We start from the raw sequence: 20,836 nt of genomic DNA, 5'->3' as shown, positions 1-20,836 counted from the left end.
GACCTGGTGATGGATGATGGACGAGCTTCTGTTGATGTCTTCAAAAAGTATTGATAATAAAAATGAAGACTAATATCAGTTAATTCATATGCTGATAATATTGCCTGAGAGCAAAATTCTCCCACCTAATATTCACATGACTGTGAGATTCTGTGCTGGATGGCTGCTTTTATGTTACCTCAGATGGTGGGTCTATGTGATGAATTATAGACAATAGGTTGAGGGCAGCCAACAGTGCATTTATGACAGATAATAAATGTGCACTGCCAAACCAAGCCAATTGAAGTGTGCCGGTCTGAAATGGAAAAAGAAGAGAAAAGGAGTTCATAGGCAAAAATTGTGATATTGTGTCAACACTTTATTATGCATCACCACCATGCAAAATCACTGCTATGAACTTGCTCAAAAATCAAACTAGATATATTTCACACATTTATGATTTTAGATTGGCTTGCCACTTTTTCCAAAAGTGACAAGTAAAAGTTTCACGCACACTCAGAAAATACATCAAGAGTGTGCATGTTTGGTGTGCAAGTCACACAGAGATTTGTGTGTGAGAGCATTGACGCTAACAAATGAAACAATGGCAAACGATCGAACCTTAATTCATAAACCATTGATAGTAAACACAACTTGTTCAATGCCCTTACCAGTGTAAACCTTTGAATTTGCGTGATTTGGAAGTTCCTGTGATATCTTTTTCACCGAATCTTAAAACACTTCCAGATGTCAGAACCAATCCATCTATATCTTGTTTTTAAGTGACAGTTTATATGTAGACAGTGTACATATTTGCAGACCAAACATGAGGTGTGTGAGTTGACAAAATCACTTCCCAGCACCAGATTTAATGAGTTTAACGTCCAGTGAAGACAACTAGCATTTCTGCTGAACAGGTGTGTTTTGTTGTTATGCTGCGTTGACAGTTTGAATGAGCTCATTTGAGAGGTCATCCAATCAGCTAAGGCATGTGTGCATTATTATCACTAATGTACATAAAAAAAAAAAAAATTAAAAAAAAACTTGGCCTGCTCCAAACACAAGTCAAAAAACAATACAAAAGCCACTCGACAGCAACAGTAAGAAATCTATGGACTAGTGGTTAAATCTGGAGTTATACATTTATAAAATATTGCAAATTTTATCATCTATAGCTTCAACTCCAACACAGGTTTATATCTTAAATCAGAAGACAAACAAACACTTAAACATGGTTCACTGTTTGCAGAAACATGAGAATTTGAAATAATCAGGTTTGCCATCCTGAACTTTCTGCGTCATTGTACATTTGTTTGACAACTCACTCAAAAAGGCTAAAAATTAAGAAATAATTCCCCAAAGTCATGTGGTTTTTATGGCACCTGTGGTATAATAGACAGCTCACTAATTAATCTCTTTACATCAGCTCACAGTATTACCTTAAATATGAGGTTGGTTAAAAAATATATCTTTACAAAGATGTATTATATGGTTGGATTCAGCCATTTATTCAACTTAAATTCTTTATATCTTCAGTGCTCTGTACCGTCGGCCCAGTGTCGTCTCATCCAGTGTCTTCTACTATTGTTGCTTTTCATATTGCTCACCTGTTAAGGGTACAGAACATGTTACTAACTGCATGGTGTAATTCAAGTGTTAAGCATCACATCCAAAATATGCTACCTGGAGCACTCAGATAGAAACACTTTGGCATGTGAACATTTTCTTAGTAGTTAGTCAGTGAGATAAAAAAAATATGTTGAAAAACACTGTAATGATGACCTATATGCTAGAATAAAAAAGTAAAAGTCTGTCTGACATAGGTAACGTAGAGGATACATTTGACTGTTGTTTCAGATACTTACTTAGTCATCTGGACTAACACAGTCACTGCTGCAGCGTCACCTGTACCACACCACCAAGACACAGCAAGTTAGAACAAGTATCGACAACGTGTAATACACAAAATGCTACCTTCTCCTTCCATTTTACAGTCCTGGAAAGCTAGGACTCACCATGCACGACTTGTCTGGTTCCTGCCTGTGCTTTATTAGCTCCTCCAACTTGAGCTCGTCCTCTAGCCGCTGCTCCAGATCGTTCTCAAAGCTCTCCTCCTCTGCAGCGCTGGAACTCCTGTGACAAATAACAGGCACTTTTAAAATAAGACACAAGATACCTGAAAACAGAAGTTATTGTGACAGAAGACAAGAACAACAGGAATGAAGTATTATTTTTTAAGTAACACAGTTTCATTTAAGATTGAAAACAACAGTCAGAGCTGAAGTCCCACCGACTTGTAATCTCTTATGACAACCGTTACATTTGATTCACACCAGTGGTTTATATAAATGTCGGAGATGACCTGAAGTATTAGGCACACACATCTGTATAAAACAAAGCAACACTACTGGGAAAGCTGGCAACAGAGCAGATTAACTGTCAGGAGCAAGATGTGCCAAAGCAGTTTCTCAGGTTAAGCAGCTACAATGGATAAGCGAAAGGGTAGAAGAAGACCCTAATTATTACTAATCACTTACTTATGACTTATTATTAGTTATTACTAACTGTTGATGAAACATCCTACAGTAGTACCTTGGTTTATATGTGAAGAAGGGATCTGAAGAGGTTGTGGCCAATAGGTCACCACGTCCAAAGTCAGAATCTGCAGTGCTCTCAGTCTCACTTCCACCCTCTGTGGAAAAAAAGACATGAAATAGCTGTTGTATAAAAATTCAGAAAGCTTTTTTCATTCATTTTTACCTGAATTGAGTTCTTTAACTAATGACGACATTGTGTTGGTGATGGAGTCAGCAGCAATGAGTAGGTTGTTTCTCAAATTTCTCCTTGGACCTTTGAAACACACACACACACACACACACACACACACACACACACACACACACACACACACACACACACACACACACACACACACACACACACACACACACACACACACACTGATTGTTTTGCTTCCAACCATACTTTGGACACCATATCCAACACCTGATGCATGCTTTTCTGTGTGTGTTACCCTGAGCAAAGGCCTCCTGAACATCCCCTCCCACACCCATGAGTGAGTCCTGAGGTGTGTGAGTCGGGGTCGTGCCGGCAGACTCCGAGTGGATTGGGGTGGGGATCGGCCGGCTGGTGGTGTGGCTGGGGGACGAGCGTGGAGAGCCGGGACCCTGAGTCTGCAAAACATCATCCAGACCGTTTTAGTGTTAACTGCTGCCACTGCAATGGCATTGTTAACAGAGAAACCCATGCTATAATGAGAAGACTATGAGAATAATGCAACATAATCTAAATCAAAAGGTTTCTTATCAGGGAAAAACAATAGCTTTATAAGTAACAAACATTACACACACATGCTAGAAATGTACACTATGTGGAGTCATTAAGCGGCACTTTCTATTATGTCAGTATTTTTCAAAAAGTCGACATGCTGTTAAAACAGATTTTCTCTCTAAAAGCTATTCCAATTATTCCCATGGACCAAACCACAAGTTGGTGTTGTCTAGTGAACACCATGCATCTCCAAATTTCAGAAACACAGTTTTCACCCGACAACAGTATTTACTTCAAACATGCAATCATTTTCATCATCAAGTGTAGTTTCAGCCTCTTTTTGCTTAATAGTTTTTACACTTACAGCTTGTTTCCGTTCCTCCTCTAGCTGAAAAACAATATTTTATGGCTCATGAAACAACAACCACATTACATTGAATATTTCTAAAAGACAATCCAATCAGGAATTCCTCCAGGACGTGACAAGCATGTGGCTTCCTCGTGTAAGTTTAATGGATTAACATTGATCCTTTTAGCCTAATTAGATTGATATCCTCCCCACTTAAGCCAGTATAGTGTGCAGTTTATGTAGGCTTTGAGGAACTCCTGTCTTGTTGACTGCAGAAGATATCTTGCAGTAAAGGTTATCCTCCTTAGAGGGGAGTAGATACTGTATGTTGTCTTGTAAGGTGTGATGGAGCATAATCCCAAGACACAATATCTTGCCCTTAAACCGGCTGTCTGGACTCTTGTCTTGCAGCACGAGATAACGTGGCTAATAAAAAGGCATGTGTGACACATTTTTTATTATTTAAACGTATGTGAGAGAGGGCACTTTTTGATGATCCAAATGTAAACAGAACAAACAAAGACCAAAACACAGCGTTGGAGCCGGCTGTCACTCACAAATCGACTCACAGGTCTTTGAACAGGACTGACACGAGACACCGACTAGATCTTAATCTTAAATTATATATGTGAATGTCCTGTACCTCTAATTTTTACAGTCAAAAAATGACAATGGTCTCAACAGAGCTTGAATGTTAAAGATGTACGCCCTCTAACGGACATGTTGGGTAATTGCTTACATGCTTCCTCATCTGCAAAGTGCAGTGTTTGCTTTACATTAGCTGGAGTGATCACCCACAGCTGGGAGAAATTGTAATACAAGGGAAATTCATCATCTGTCCATATTGCTTACCACCTGCCTCCAAATAAAAAAAAACAACAAAAAAAACAACAAGCTACAGTACAGTACAGTAGACATGTCCGTGTCTATAAACATGCATATTTCAACTGCAACAGAGCGGATTCTGGCCAAAATGCAAACTTGTAACTAAATTACCACAACCTTATTGCTCAGAATGTGTTCGCTCAGTAATTATGAAGGCGTCTTATCTGTGTTCTGTATTTGAGTGCTGTGAAGTCAAAGAGATGAAAGGCGCGTCTGTAGTACCTTGAGAAGCATCATTAGTTGCTCCAGCTGCACCATGAGTTCCCTGCGACTCTCCTGCAGAGTAGACATTCTTTGTTCAAGCTCATCTTTGCGTTGCCTGACAGGAAACAAGTTGTACAACGTGATGATACCATAATGTCACATCACAACAAAAAAAAAGTTGTATGAGCATCTGTAGACTCTAGCAAATGCTGTTTATTTGTCCAGGAAAAAAAGGAAAGCAATTACAATATGTATGTCCTGCTGCAGCCTATGCCTGTTATAAACACTACGCAGAGTTACCTGAGAAGTCGTAGCTCAGCCAGAAGAGTGGGGTTCTGCTGACCCCTGTCAGGTGGCGGCTGGGAGGCCTCCTCATGCTGAAGGCGCAGCCGCTGGATTTCCTGTAGGATTTCTCTGTGACAGGCAAAAACATACTGTATAAAGGACCAGGTTATATTTCAGACAGGGTTTGTCCATATGACCCTGGGTCAACACAAAATATGGGGAAGCTGCATTTTGCTACTGTGCTGCATATTCTTGGAACAACCTCCCAGACGATCACACTGTCCAAATCTGACCATGTTTAAATTTAAACTTTAACCTGCAATAACTGATTTTCATTGGCCACTTGGGGGCATCAGAAACAAGCTGTGAACCCACATTTTATCACCTTGGTTATAGCAGGTAGGAGTATCATTAGTTTGTGTTCACCTGATGAATGTAAGTCCAATATTCAGTCTCTTTCAGCTGTTTTTGGTCCTACGGTAAAAATCTGGCTTTTTAGCTTCTAAATGCTCCACTATGATCACCAGCTATTCACTAACTTTGTCTGCCATTTGGTGCTGGGCAGGTTATTCCAAGGTAGGTTTTTAGTGTTTTTTTTTTAATTTTTTATAGCTGCCCCCTCTTGATTAGTCGACTAATCGGTCGTTTGGACTTAGTTGACTAAGATGTTTTTAGTCAAGTAATCATATTTTATGCTTTGTTCATGCTGAATGACTTATTTCCAAGAAACCTATGAGGATATCTCTGGTAAACACAAGACTTAAAGTGGTGCTTTTGCATGATTCTTTGTGGAGCATCTCAGTTTTACAGATGGGTCGATGAAACTAATCGATTAGAGTGTTAATCGACTAAGAATTTCAAAAACGACGCTATGAGAGCAGTGAGAGAGAACCATAACAGTAAAGATGCTGAAAACCAAAACAATGAGGGTGGAAGACACTTTAGACTTTTTTCACAACTGATATTTTGGCTTTTAGGAAAAACTCAGGTGTTAGTAATAAAATAAACCACAGCTGCGTTCTATTCGAGCCATGACAGTATGACTTTGAGCCGCTAAAGGTAACTGCACAGTTGGGGATAATTCTCTGTGGGTTCCTCACCACGAGTGACCCCCGTCATACACAAGTAGTCATGTGATCCATTGTTTATATTAAATACAAATATGAATTATAGCTGCATTAAATCCCACGTACTTGTTCACTGTTGCCTGTAGTTAAACTTTTGTCTCCACTTTGGTTTCATTATTCACTATTATCTTGCTGTCATTTTAATGGTAAACCTGCTGTTACTTTTTAAATGATAAGTCTTCTTTACTGATTTTTCTTTTTTCTCTTATCCTATTTTACTTATTTTTAGCAATTTGTAGCACTTTGAATTTGCTACTGTGCAAAAATAAGGAATATCATACATTGGCTAATAATGAACATTTCTTATAATAATAATACTAGTTAGTTATCAGTAATGAATGTGCTTTGAGGTATGTGTACTTAAGGTGAATTTCTTTGTGGAATTGAAAAAAGAAGAGAAAGACAAACAGAAGAGAACTGAACAGCAAAGCAGTCATCCCTAACCTGTTTTTGCTCTCAAGCTCGGCAATGAGCTGCCTCTGTTGTTTGTTGGCATCCAGAGAGTAGGGGAGGTCTGTGGGGATTCTCTGCTGTTGAGCCTGTTGGTGAAATCAAGCAAGAGACATCACGTGAACTGACTTTACCTCTGGATGATGTCATCCATTACCTTATCTCATATCTCACAGGGGGAATAAAACAGTCAAGTCACCAGCCATCCATCAAGACCTGGTCAGAACATAAACAGGCATACAAATCTGGTTAGAAATCATTCACCACTTGTAAATCCCTTCATCATCTTAGCAATAAAAAGGACTGAACCCCTAGCAGTGTACGTTAAGCCCTCTTCTCATCAAGGACAGATTTTTGGCAGTGGACACCGATGAAAGATGCCACGATATTGTGAGCAATAAATATCTTAAATGTATATATATATATATATATATATATATATATCTCACCGCAGCATCAGCAGCCAGTCGAGCAGCATAGCGGGCGATGAGACTGTGCTCTTCTTCTTGATGGTTACTGCTCTCCAGCAAACTGATCAAGAGGAAAATGGAGTCACGACACGACACAGTTACTACATAGCTATGCAGATGTAAATTATGCAGGGGAAAAAAAATGCAAAAATCCAAGAAAGTTTAGTTTGTTAAAGAGTCAGATTAGTTCTTTGGCAGGAAAGCTTCATAGGTTTTACAGCAGAGGCCAGCGTAACCATGCCAAAGTACACATGTAAAACCCCAAAAGCAGGAATTACATAAAAGTGGAGATGAAGTAATCTTTTGTATTTACAAAAATAGAAGGGTTACTGATCACTTATACAGTAAAAACAAACATGGCTATGTATTTCCAAGCACAGATAAAGTAAAAAAGCACTCAAATGCATTCACACAGGAAGATATGTGGGAGCTGCTAATATAGATATAGACAGCCAACATGATAGATGGCATTGTAATCAGCATTAAAACACACACACACACACACACACACACACACACACACACACACACACACACACACACACACACACACACACAAAGAAAATACTTTTAATGTTTCTTGTAAGTGAGAAAATAAGCAGTAATGCATCATATTCCCAGTGTTGAAATAAAAACCAGTCAGCTCACACATCAGTCTTGAGCTTTTAAAAATTTACACAATTTCTGGACCAAACTCATTTTAGAGATGACCTTTTAAGGAGGCAGTCAGATCTCAGGAAAACAGCAGTATTTGGTAGCCTACCAATTAACTAACTAATCTGCCCTAGGCATTTGGAGTTATACAATTTTAATGTGACAAATATGAGACTATTTTGCCTTTTGCAAATTTTATTCAAAGATAACTATTAATACATTTTATGATTGAGACAAGTGAATTTAATATTATGAAGTCATTTGTATACTAACAAGGTCTTTTCAGGACTCAAATGTGAAAAATTTAGTTTAATCTTGGAATCAAATCCCACATATACTGATCTCTTAGTATAAATAATTTTAGGTACTAACCAGTTCATTATTGCTGCTGAATAACAACAAACAATTACAATTTAAAGCATGCAGCATTATGGATGTAACACACTAAAAATAAGGTAAGTTATGGGAAGGATTGCGAGATCAGCAGAGCACATGGTTTTCACTGGTGTTTGGCAAACACAGGTGCACACCAAACTAACCATGATCTGGGGTTGTTTTGGAGTAGATTCACATAGAGGCGAATCAGAGCATGTTCGTCTGCAAGTCTATCGGCAACATCAAGGTTGTAGTTCAACCTGGAACAGTGCAGGGTTTCACAAAACATAACACATGACATTACACAGGTGACAATAGAGGGACAGGGAGAGAGGGGACAGGAAGCAGAGAGAGAAAGGACAAAACGCAACAAAAAGGAGAAGACGGGCTGAAAGGCAGCCATTCATGGGTGACTAGAGAGAAACAAGGCCATATTATGTTTGGGAAAGACCCCAGTGATGAAAGCTTGGAGCACTATTAAGGACATGCCCAGCAAAAAAAGACTCTACAGGCGACATGTTTTCATTCTCCAAGCATTAATCACTTAGTGCTCTGTTATTAAAACTATTAAAAGTAATTTTTTTTAAGTCAAACAATCTGCCACCCAAGATATGTCAGGCATGCACAGTCTTTTTGATGTAGCTCCTACATTTATATAGGCTTTCCACCTGCAACTCTAACTCCTATAGCAACCATTCCTACTGCCATTGTGGAGGGTCAATGCAGAATTAGCTGTGACCATAAAATGTCTCAAAACAGCAACAACAATGGCAAATGCAAGTTAACCTTAAAAAACTGAATTTTGGTTTGTTAACCAGCAAACTAACAAACCGTTAAGCTAATTTAGCAAAGCAGCTAATCAGATGAAAAAAACATTCATCTACCAGCTACAGCATATTGGCCTCAGAATGGTGGCAAAGCTGAAATGATCTAAACACACAAATGGATCTGTTAAACATGATTAGCTTGTTGGTAACATGTCCAACATTATGAGGTCAGTATGCACTTTTTGCTGGATGTTAAACGTCACAATAACTAGTCAAATAACATTTGTTCAGTTCAAATTAAAAGGTCACTACACCAATTGTACACTCTCTTTCTAAAAATCAAACAGTGCTTGGCAGTTGGCAAACAGTTGCTTATTTAAACATCTAGCAGACACAAAGCAACATCTGGAGTCTGTTTCTGTCCACCTCTTCTTTTAGCTCTTCTTTGCTCCACCAACCTCTGAAAAAAAATATCTGGCTTTTTAGCAGCTACATTTAAATGCTTCACTTTGTTCACTGGCTAATCACCGACTTTGTCTGTTTGCTACAGGTATTTGGTGCTGGATAGGTAGTCATATATCAGAGTTTTCTGCTGAAAACAGCTGCCTGCTACAAGTGGCGAGAATGACTTAAAAACAATAAAGTTTCTGGGCCTTAAAAAAACAAAACAATTAGCTTAAAGATGCTAAAAGCTCAGTAGAGCTGAGGGGACCTGCCGATAATAATCTGTGGGTTTGCCACTATGAGCGACACCTTTCACATCACACGTTGAATTCACTGTCACTATAATAAATATTGGTCAGTGCAGCTTTAACAGAAACACAACAACACAAACTTGTGGCTGGTTAGGATAGGAAGCTCATTGTGTTGCATTATGGGAAGTGTAGGGTCCAAGGCTTGACAAACATTAGAAACTAAAAGTCAGGATATCTTGTCATCAATCTGTTTTAATTTCGATGACTCTTTTTAAAATTTCTGGAGTGGAGTAATCGCTGCAGTGCCTCTTTACCTGCATATTCCAGCTGTTAAAAGTCAAAACTCTTGTTATAAAGTTGGGGAATGTAATAAAGTATTCTCAGTCATTGTTGTACAAACGCTATCCAGTTAACCTTCAGAGGGCACATCCCCTGAAAGTCCTGTATTATATGGTGTCTGTGCAAACAGTCACGATGCTCTGACATGCACATCGAGAATAACCTAAAGAACTATCACTCATCACGTCTGTATGTTTTTCTATAAGCCAGTGTTGAGGAGGGGAGTAGTGTTCCCTAAAGAAACATTTTCTTCATCATCAAACGCAGGTGCAGAGGAGCTCAAAGGCATTTTACTAGAAATTCATGATCAACAATTCTTTTAGCTTCTAAAATACAAGATAAATACTGAAAACAACAAGGTAAGCCTATTTTACATAAACAGGTATACTTGTTCACTTACATCATAACTGAGCCTAGACATTTAAACTGTTTAACTGTTACTTCTTACTGTTAGCTTCAGAATAGAATAGATTAAGGGTACTTCAAAGTGGGTTATATCCATTGTAATAGACAATTTTAGACAAAAAGTAATTGCCAATGATCTTTATGATGCATGCTTCATCTAGCGTCTTTGAAATTGCCCCTTGAGAACAAAAATGTAAACCCCTCTATAAGAAAACTAGTTCTTTAGGATGATAAGCACTCTAGTTTATGCCCTATGATTATTATCTATATTAGTTCATGCATGCATTTGAGCTGCAAATGCATTCTCATATGCACACCTGTGTCACTTACCCTCTCCCTTTCAACAAATGTGGAGCAGCCCCATCGAAGGGCTTTCTTTGCCCAACATCATTATTCTTGCTGTAAGGCAAGCTATTTACATTCAGCCAAGGAACCACAAAGAAATAAAAGTACAATGACACACACACACACACGCGCGCGCACATACACACACACACACACACACACACACACACACACACACACACTTTGGAAGATAAAGGCAAGAACAAAAAGACAGTGTGGGTCACAAAGTCTACAGGGGATGGGGCCTTTAGGGAGTGTGGCAAACTGAAAAGATCTGAACTCAAAATCCAGGACATCTATTGTTACAGCTGTACTCACTTTTTGGTGGAGTAAGGGTTCCCTGATGTAGGCATGGAGTGGGAGAGTGAGTAGTCATTGGTGATGTTCACTGGTCTTGGTGGCCTGAACAGGAAACAAATGCACCTCCTTTTTTTCTTTTGTCTGTGTGGATTTCCTCTAAATTTCCTCTAAATCTCTAAAATTTTCATTTTGGTAGATGACCTGCTGTACATATATCAGGATGTGGCAAATCAGATATATGATTAGTTACGTAGGGTGTGGTAAATAATAAAAACATGCAATGAATGGAGGGAATGTGGATGGGACTTACAATATTGTAGCCTATGATAAACACAAAACAAAGGATTCAAATCTACAGTCACAAAAATGACACATTTTGGGATGTGTTAAATAATCAAAGCAAACTCACCATGTATCTCTGAAGAAAGTACAGAACAAGAAAAGGAATGAAAATAATGTATTACAATCAGCCCCAGAAGTGCAATCACTACACTAAAAGTAAAAATTCCAGTCATTTTGAAAATGACCATGAATCTTTCAAAAATGTCAGCCAATAAGTAAAACGAAACACAGAATATCTTATCTGGAATATCTATATCTTGAACACAATTATTTCATGTCGAAAGAAATTGTATTTTTATGTGTTAATGTGAAAAAGTATATCTACCAATATGTATCATTATCAGATTTTTTAACTGATATGGGTATTGGCTTCAAAAATCCAGTATTTGTTCTACAAAACTTCAAAAATCTGAATCTATTGGGCTGTTTAAGGGTCATAAACTACTGCAACTACGTTCAATTTGAAGGTAAAAAAATAAACACAGATAATGCCAGTAGGTGGGTGATTTTTTTTCCAGAAGTAGCCCTTACTGGATGTCCCTGTATACCGGCCGTTAATAAACAGCCCCAGGTTGCCACAGAGTAAGTGCTTGTGTAGGCTGTTGTTTCATTATTTATAACACAACACAAACATCAGTCAAGTCAAGGAAAAGGTAGCAGCAGTGTTGCAGATCACAATCATTCCCAAGGCTATAATTAAGCCCCATTGATCAGAGATTGACTGGAATCACTTCAGACTCCGAGCCAGCTACAAGATAATTATCAGCTGAGGGGATAAAATCTGAGATAGAAGTCGGAGAAAAGAAAGAAGATGAACTTACACAATATGAGCTAGGTTGAGAGGTTTGTCTGGCATTTCGGGAAACATGGGGTGAAGAGGCTCTCTGCTGGATGCACAGCTCAGGGACTTACTGAAGGCATGGGATAACTTCTTAGCAGGAGATTTCTGGGAGAAGTGAGATGCAAATTCTGAGGACATGAGGAAACTAAATTCTTTTCAAAACACATGGCACGTTACAGCGATACTGTCACCTGCATCCAACATTCACCATCCTCACATTGTGGTGAAGCATAACGAAAATTGCCACAATGACCATGATGTGCACTGGATGATAGACACACCTCCCTGAGCCCGCCCCTCTCCTCCTCCCCTTCTCCTTCCCTTACCCATGACGTATACTCCTTCATTTGGTGCTGGTTGCTATGGGAACCGCTGGCATGCCCCCTCCAGAAGCAGTCCTGACAGAGCTGGTAATTATGACATTGCTGGCAGCGGTAGCGGAAGCCCATCATACTCTCAGTATGGCAGTAGGAGCACTCGACCGGGTGAAAGACTGGAGGCAGGAGAGGAGGGGTCAGACACACAGATGGACAAACACATGAACACAAACAGATGTGATTGTAAACCCAGATATTTTGCAAGAAGAGGACTCATGTTCATTCATTTAAGGACAGATGTCCTATTGAGTCTGTTCAGGTGATAACATTCATTTCATTTTAACCGCATACACACAAACCAGTACGACGTTAGCATGCTGTGTGTGTGTATATATATATATATATATATATATATATATATATATATATATATATGTGTGTGTATAAGCATGTGACTGGTTTTCTTCTGCTTACATGCAGGTGGCTTGTGAAGATGAGTGCATCACACTCATGCACAGGGTGTAAGGTCCCAATGGTCATCTTCATTGGAGGTGTGTGTGTGTGTGTGTCTGTTTGCTTGACTGATTGTGTGTGGTGACTCAAGATTATAATGCAAAACTGAACTTTACATCCTCCCAGTCCCGCTAGCTTCCCCATTTATAAATATTCTATGTGGTGTCTTACCGTTCTCCACGTTGGCGAGCCGATGCATGAGCGGTAACCACACCAGACACTGAGGGGATGGGTCTGACATCAACGTATCGAGGAATGTATTGAGGGAGACCTTTTTCTGTTGACGTTGGGTGCAGAGGAGAGTGAAATGATTCAACAGGAAAAATCTTCCACACCGTCAATGTTAAAACAATCACAATACACTCTGTGGTTAATGAACCCTTACCTGCTGTGTAAAGCACGTTCTTGCAGCTTGTTCAGTGTAACCAAAAGAAGGTCCCTCAAAAACCGCCATGGGTAATTTGAGAACCTCCCTCAGAAATTGGTCGAACTGCGAGTGCACCATTATTCCCGCAGAATCTGATATCTGTGAAAAAATATCTGGGAACAAAGCAGGGAGACATTATCAAAATCAAACTAATTGTCAGCTGCCACCACAGTCGGCTTATTACAGCATTACACAATACAATTATCCCACTTATTTGTGAAAACAAATCAAAGCAAAACAGTTATTCCAATTAATTGTTATAATACACCAGCAACAAAGCCCTCCTTTTTTTCCTTTCACGAGCCATTGCTACTGCTCCCATGGATTTTGTAAATTACATTAAAAAACCCTATCCTTCAGATAATGAATAATGACTTTTCCCAGCCATGAAGAGCTAGACCAGTACTGCTTCTTCCTTTAGGAGCAAAAGGCTAAGCAGACAGAGATATAGTAGTATAGACACTAATAGAAGTTTGTATTAGAAATTCCAAAGCAGTATATTAATTAGACCAGAAACTGTATGAAGAAAATTAGCTGATTTATTAAAGGTAAAATGGGTGATTTTCATTTCATTTTTCACAATGAGAAAGTAAAATAAGCATTTGTTGTGTTGCTTACATCTTAATTTATCCAGGATTTTCCCTCCACAGATGGTTGCTATGGCCATCTTCACAACAAAGACAGATATCTTGCCATGGCCCTCCCTAAAAAGGAGCAAATACATTTTACATTATGGTCCTGTATTTCCTAAACAGTAGATACTGTATTGTCATAGATTCCTTAAAAAGGAGCTGTCAATGACTACAATAAACAGTTTTAAAAAAAAAGTACACTCTAGATGAGCATGTTATGAAATTATGAAGGCAAATCTGTAGTCTGTATTTTCAGTCTACTTTCGCAGACCCATTTCACACTACATTAGCTCACGTCAAAACCTCAGACGAGAAAGTACCCCACTAGCCACCAACTGTCACGTGACGTGTTACTCACGGGTCATAGGACGCCAGCAGGAAGTTGAGCAGCAGGCTGATGGACTGATCCACGTTGATCTGGTGGGTGGTGGGCATGCGCTTGTTTAGCTGGTAAAAAATGGTGGACAGTACCACTTCTAAACGAGCCACAGAGAGCTCGGCGTTGAGGTCCATGGTGTTGATGCCGTTCTCTCGGAAAGCCTCGATGATGTTCCAAATGTCAACCAAATGCACTGGAAACAGGAAAACTGAATATAAACATTCTGATGGAAAGGATTAGGAGCAAAGTGATGTGGTTAAAAGTAACTGCATCGTACTCACAATTACATTTCTTCTGAACAAATCTAAGTTTGCAGGCTGTTCTGTATGTCGATAATCGTATGGAGTCCAAATCTTGAGCCCCTGAGGAAGAATTACTTCTCGTTAAATATCAACGGAAATGTCAATGCTAATTCATAGATAATGAGTATGGAGGCTCAAAGTATTCAATGCCAACTAAATAAATTACATTATGAAATAAGTAATCACATAAATAAATACAGACAAAATATATAGTTTATAATATTGTTATATAAATAACTATATAAATATAAATCTTTCAAACTCATCTGTATATTATGAAATGTTTTTTCATCCTGCTTCTTTTTACAAAAAGACTGAATTTATAGTAGGTCATTATTTATTTTTATTTTATTTAATTCATTTTCTGTTTATAATGTTTTCTCACTTTGTGCAATGCAAAATGTGTCTATTAACAGCACACTCACTAATATGCATACTGACTTTCATACTTATTTTTGCCATTTTTCTAGTGTGAACACAAAATGTACTCAAAACCTGCTTTGAATTAGTATGTAGTTTGGAACTGGGACACAGTTTAAGGAATTATTAAATGAAATAGCCGTTGGCGATGTGAAAAAACAACAGACTGGCAAAAAGATATTTTTAAATACTGGAGTAAAATATAAATGAGTTACAATGAACAATAATTCTGATGATATATATATATTGTGGGTCTCCACAGGAGTGTGCCTCCACACTGTGTAAATAGTGAGAGAGCATGAGGTCATACTGGATGCGTGTCCGTCAGTTTTTAAAATAAATCTGATTGACACAAGTGGAGACACTTGATCTTCATATTTGCTTTACAAGAAAGATACAGAGAAGAATTTGCCATTTTTATGATCAGTGAGTAAAACAGTCCGGCGTAGATCACGCCGAGCTGTGGCCCTGAGCACTTACTCATTTCAACAAACAGTTGCCTTCTATCTGCCATGTTGTCACCACTCCACCCGGAGTCTTCAATCATTCTGATCAAGAGGAGAGAAAGTAATGTCAGAGCCTGTGTACCCAGAAACAGTTCCAACTAAGGCATAGTTCAATCACTGAATATGATTTTCCTATTGCTTTCAGTTGTATTCTGTATAAATAAACTGCTAAATGTAACTGTAATTGATCACAAAGCATTTGTTAAACTACTGTGTATAACGCATCACTCACAACTTAGTCTCGCATTGCACACAGCACTGGAGTATGGTCTGGCTGCACGAGTTATCATTCTGGGATAGGGGGAAAAATGCTCTGGGTTATTTGTATTTCTTTAAATTAATGACAATCATCTTGGGTGGTGCTACGCCCCTGATGCAGCGACAGTGCCTTTGCAAAATAGATAGCGGAAATAGTGGAAGTGGAGGAGAATGCCTGTCAGGCTATTATGCCTTCACTGTATATCCGGATAGTCAGACTACTCACAACTTGATTAACATAGTAACTATAATAACATTATGTCCATTTGACATGATGCAACTCACAGCTACATTGTGTCATTTCACTCTAAATATACATTACTGTTTACATATTTAAACCTCTCCCCTAGGAATACAAAATCATTCACCCTTACATAATGTTCTAGTAGCAATGAGTCTGTCTCATACAGGGGTCCTCAGTTTATATCTAGCATGACATATTAAGGTCTTTATTATTTCATAATATATTGTGCTTGCATTTTTATGCTTAATTAAATGACCAAAAACAAATTATTAAATACTAATGGAGGGGGGACAACAGGGGCCCACATCTCATTTTATCCCAGGGCCCCATAGCAGCTTAACGCGCCCCTGATAAATACACACTGACCTCAATTTTTCAGTGTATTTTTAAGTACATTTGCAAATTGAATGTAGCACACTACACTGCTTATCAGAAATGTGAGGGGGAGGATGGGGGGGGGGGGGGGTGCACAGAAAAACTTAAGTAAGACAAGGACAAGACTTTCAAAGGAGCAGAGCAGCAGAGAGAATGCTCACACCATGCCTCAGTGCACACTGTCCGAGGCAATTTAATACACCATGTGGTTTGTTGCCATGGCAGCAAAGATCCCAGCCGCTCCGTTTGTAAAAACATAGAACAAGTTAGCCCCCACACACACACACACACACACACACACATACACACTACACCTCCCACTGCAGGCAAGCAAAGTTTGTAGAGAAAAGTTTTTTTACTATAAATATCTTTTCTGAGAAAATGCTCAGTTGGGATGATAGTTGAGAGCACACTGGCACTTCTTGGGCGAGTTGCTCAAAAATATTTGGGGTACACCCAAATGTTATGCTGCAAAGACCCATGGTGTGGAAATTAGAAACAGCTTCCTTTACCCTCGCTTTCTAGTTAGTATAGGCAGTCAATTATGGAGCTCTAGGAATCTGTGAACCCCAGTTTAAGAGGGAGCTAATAAATTAACCTGGAATTACAGAATCAAGTGCAGTATTTCACAATATCACCTCATAGCAAAGCAGTGCAAGCTACAATAGAAAACATCTACATTTTTGGATTTATATTATAAAGAGATGTTAGAAATAACAACCCTGTAATAACACAAATAACAAAATGTTTCTTCAGTGGCAATGACAACAGTAAATAGCCATTTAGATGTATGCACACAGCAATGTCAGGCCAGCACCTGCAGCATGGAGTCCAATGTCATGTTGAAAGTAATGGATATGCAAGCCCATTCATCACTTACACAGTAAGTAAATGTAAAAGTGCACGAATATACACTATTTTATAGATTAACATTGATATCCTTTTTCACATCACAAGCAAACACATTCTGAGTGCCAGATACATGTAATCTTCTGTAGTGTGTTTTCAGTCTCGGAAATAACTGAGACTGATCAACAATCTGTTGCAAGAGCAGATATTAAACCTGCACATCCAATACAAAGTGTACAATGGCGAGGGGAAGCAAGATTATCAACATACCTTTCATAAATCACCATGGTTGTATTCCTTTTCCTTGACTGAGCTGAGTTATTACAAAGCTAAGTCCTCCTTTTGGAAATAATGGTACACAACACAAACTTCCTTCTAACAAGGAAACATTACAACAAAAGCAATCCAAATGGACGACTGAAAATATCTGAAATTAGAAACCGTCAGCTAGGATACAGCCTGTGCTGACTCTATCTTTAACTACAAATGAGAAGGCTCCACATTCTTGTACAGCTTTACTGGCTCTCCAGTTGCAGACCCCAAACCTCATTCTTGGCATGTGCACAGCAAACATTACTCTTTCTCTGTGGCACTGTCACACTAGCAGCAATAGAACATAACTGCCCTTAAAAGAGCAACTCATTGTTTACTGTTACCGTTGCAGAATGACTGGTAGGACTAAGCACTGCCAAAACCACACCAAGGGCCTCACAGTAATGAAACATTCTATCTTTCAATGCTGCACGGACTTCTGTCAGACGAATATTCAACTGCAAAAATGCCTTAGTAGTCAGTTATTTACATTATGAGTCTATTTCTGTAGCAGCTCAATAAAACATAGTGGACAGTGCTGTTAATTTATATCCTCTTTGATGAACAGACTGTCATGCAACATTACCAAACACAAGCACTTACTTGAACAATCTGTGTTTTGGTTGGCTCGGTACAGTACATCGCAGCTGTTACCAGTGATTGGCCAGAGTTATTTTTACATCATGATACTATAAACTGCACTGGCATCCGAATCCCATCCCTTGACTAGAGGAATAAAAAAGCTGTGCCATTGACTTAAGGTTAATCAGTTGGAGCTCAGCACAGCCAGAGATGTTGTGCTCTAGTGTTGTAGTAGGCCTACATGCTGTTTAGGTAGTGAAACAGTTTTTTCCTCCGGTCTGGTACCAGCCAGTGATGTCTGCTGCAGGGCTCTCTGCTCTCTGTCGCCTACTGATGATCACCATGGTTTCAGCTGCAAAAAGCCAAAACTTTAGGACCCCTATGTTAAATGAGAGTGCAGCTACAGATTTATGGTTTGCTGGTGGTGCTGTGATTTTGTTTACAACACTGTTTTTGAGTTCTTTGCACTTAACTAAAAAGAGTAAATTCTTTAAAGTATCAAAAATAGTACAATCACTGGAATGAATGGAAATACAGTACAGTCCGCCTGTGCGAATGTGTGAGGTTATGGACAACACAGAAGATTTGCATTTCAGTCACAAGCTTGAAAAGAGATGTAGCCTACTCCTGGGCATAGACAGTGTCACGTTGCCCTCTGGACAATAACATTAAGAAAAACATCTTAATTCCACCACAGCAATTAAAGGTAAAAGGGCAGCGAGAAAAGCAACAGGAACATTGTGGTATAGTCTACAGCTCAGACATCACCTGTCACGCCAGAGACACCTGTTTGTACGCGACACAAAGGTCTCGTTGTTGGAGAAATATCTTCACGACTCCGTTTCTAATGTTTTTATCATGCACGTTCCCGTTTTTATCGCTGAAACTTGATCGGGGAAACTAATTTCACCCAGAATGACAAAGTAGGTTAAGGTGGCTCCTCTGCTGCTTTGCCAGCCTCTAGCAACTGCAGCAGAGCACTTGACCAAGACTTACCACCATTTATTTCGAGGCTACATCACTATTTTCCGTCCAGGAATCAGAGAGACGGTCGTGTCCTGCAGTGCGATCAGGGTTTCTTTGGTGTAGGGTGCTGCATCACTGCACGAAGCGGCCGATCTTGTGCCGCTCTCCTGCAAAGCTTGTGTCGTGGAAATTTTCGGGTAGCGTACTGGCTGAGGAGAATAGAGGCAGCGCTTGCCTCCAGTATGTGGCCTTTGCGATGACGTAATGCGGAATCTCTTAACTTGCGTCAGTATCGACTTCGGCTGCAAAATGTTATGGTTTGATCGGTTTGATACAAAAAAAGGGGGACACATAGAGAAAATAAGCAGATTTACTTTTACATTTTCACAGGTGGATTCAAAGAGGCGTTCATTAGCTGCAAGAATGTTGTCGCTCTGGGAAGATGGCGTCATCGAGATGTGTTTTCTTTCTTTCTTTCTCTTGTGAATGAAAACAGTAGTCTATTCAATTAAAATAATTACATTAAAGACCAATCTTATTTAAAGATCTTTCTTTAAGATAGACACAGGCTCACTAATGTATTGTCATTTCCAATTTGGATTGTAACCTACTCAATACAATAGGCTACAGCCCATATTTTTTTAGTTGTGACCCCAACACACATAACACGCTACTAATAATAAATAAATGAAAAAAATAACCATTAGTCTGCAGAGGTTTTACACCCAAATAAAAAAAGGAAGATTATTCATTTAAGGGTTGTATTGTTTTTATATGATTTATATAGCCTATATGAGTTTTTAACTGTGCAACGTTTTATAAAGAAACGTTCAAAGATCTAATTACAAACCAATGTGTATGCAACTTTAGCCTAGGTCTGAAAAGACTTGTAGCCTACTACAAAAGTGTCCAAGACAAATTAAATAACACGTAATTTGAATTTCAAGTTTGGATTTTTAGCCCATGATAATCAAGATAAACATATCATACCTTACTGTAAGAGTAGTACATAGCTATTGTAGCATGTTATCATTATAATTGTGGCCTAGTAAGGCTATGCATGTGTTTACACATAGGCCTACAGTTCTATAGGCTACACATCATCATTGCCTAAAATAAAATAAATACTTTTTCATTTACTACCCTCTCTATGATTCTATGTTTCTATTCCTCAACAAAATGTGCCTATTACTATTAACATGAAACGAGTAGGAAACACCACTTGTGCCACTGCTACCAATACTTCTAAACAGTCTCTGGTGCTACTAAACAAAAGCACTCACCTTCATTGCTGCTCTTGAACGCAACTTACCCTCTCCAAGCACAGCCCCTTGTTGCTAAGCAACACTGAGCAGAAGATTGACAGTAAGTTGCAACTTCAGTTGATTCATTTGGAGAAAACTTTAATAAAAGTCAACTTTTTTTTACAGGTCAGCTGCAGCGTTGTCACTCAGAAGAACAATAACAAACTTCAAGATAGCTAGCTAGATAGCTGGCAGTCAAAGGTGTATTAATACCAGTAAGTTGATAGCCTTCCATTTTTCGCTTTCACTTTCTGCCATGACAACAACCCCCCCCTGCTCATTAATATGTCATTAGCTAAGTTAATTAACCGTCAATTTAACGTTAGCTAAGAGAGCGAGATGATGAG

At 38.9% G+C, this 20,836-nt stretch overlaps 1 protein-coding gene across 3 annotated transcripts; it reads right to left on the bottom strand.

Annotated features, from left to right (window-relative positions):
• Positions 1 to 10: 10 nt before the first annotated feature.
• On the bottom strand, positions 11 to 19,376 carry dtna (dystrobrevin, alpha). Of its 3 annotated transcripts, XM_078264848.1 has the most exons (21): positions 19,216 to 19,376; positions 15,574 to 15,641; positions 14,653 to 14,733; positions 14,351 to 14,564; positions 13,979 to 14,064; positions 13,319 to 13,473; positions 13,105 to 13,210; positions 12,430 to 12,596; positions 12,084 to 12,208; positions 10,939 to 11,022; positions 8,234 to 8,329; positions 7,020 to 7,101; positions 6,565 to 6,659; positions 5,009 to 5,122; positions 4,727 to 4,823; positions 3,014 to 3,173; positions 2,740 to 2,829; positions 2,572 to 2,671; positions 1,995 to 2,112; positions 1,845 to 1,884; positions 11 to 1,586 (listed from the first exon to the last, which is right to left on the bottom strand). In XM_078264848.1, exons 2-20 carry the CDS (start codon positions 15,638 to 15,640, stop codon positions 1,867 to 1,869), a joined length of 2,055 nt encoding a protein of 684 aa, XP_078120974.1. In that variant the 5' UTR covers position 15,641; positions 19,216 to 19,376; the 3' UTR covers positions 11 to 1,586; positions 1,845 to 1,866. The 3 variants fall into 3 exon arrangements, with proteins under 3 accessions (XP_078120974.1, XP_078120972.1, XP_078120973.1); XM_078264846.1 differs by lacking the exon at positions 8,234 to 8,329; XM_078264847.1 differs by lacking the exons at positions 8,234 to 8,329; positions 19,216 to 19,376 and adding an exon at positions 15,832 to 15,885.
• Positions 19,377 to 20,836: the final 1,460 nt, after the last annotated feature.

This window comes from Sander vitreus, chromosome 12 (assembly GCF_031162955.1).
Source record: "Sander vitreus isolate 19-12246 chromosome 12, sanVit1, whole genome shotgun sequence".
NCBI lineage: Eukaryota > Metazoa > Chordata > Actinopteri > Perciformes > Percidae > Sander > Sander vitreus.
This window is presented reverse-complemented; position numbering and strand designations above follow the sequence as displayed.

Excerpts from the sequence above, each read along its gene's own strand:
- dtna (XM_078264848.1), bottom strand. The coding sequence starts at position 15,640 with ATGATTGAAGACTCCGGGTGGAGTGGTGACAACATGGCAGATAGAAGG. Across the intron at positions 14,565-14,652 it reads TGTTCAGAAGAAATGTAATT|TGCATTTGGTTGACATTTGG; the intron begins GTGAGTACGATG and ends TCCTGTTTCCAG. Across the intron at positions 4,824-5,008 it reads GCTGAGCTACGACTTCTCAG|GCAACGCAAAGATGAGCTTG; the intron begins GTAACTCTGCGT and ends GTTTCCTGTCAG.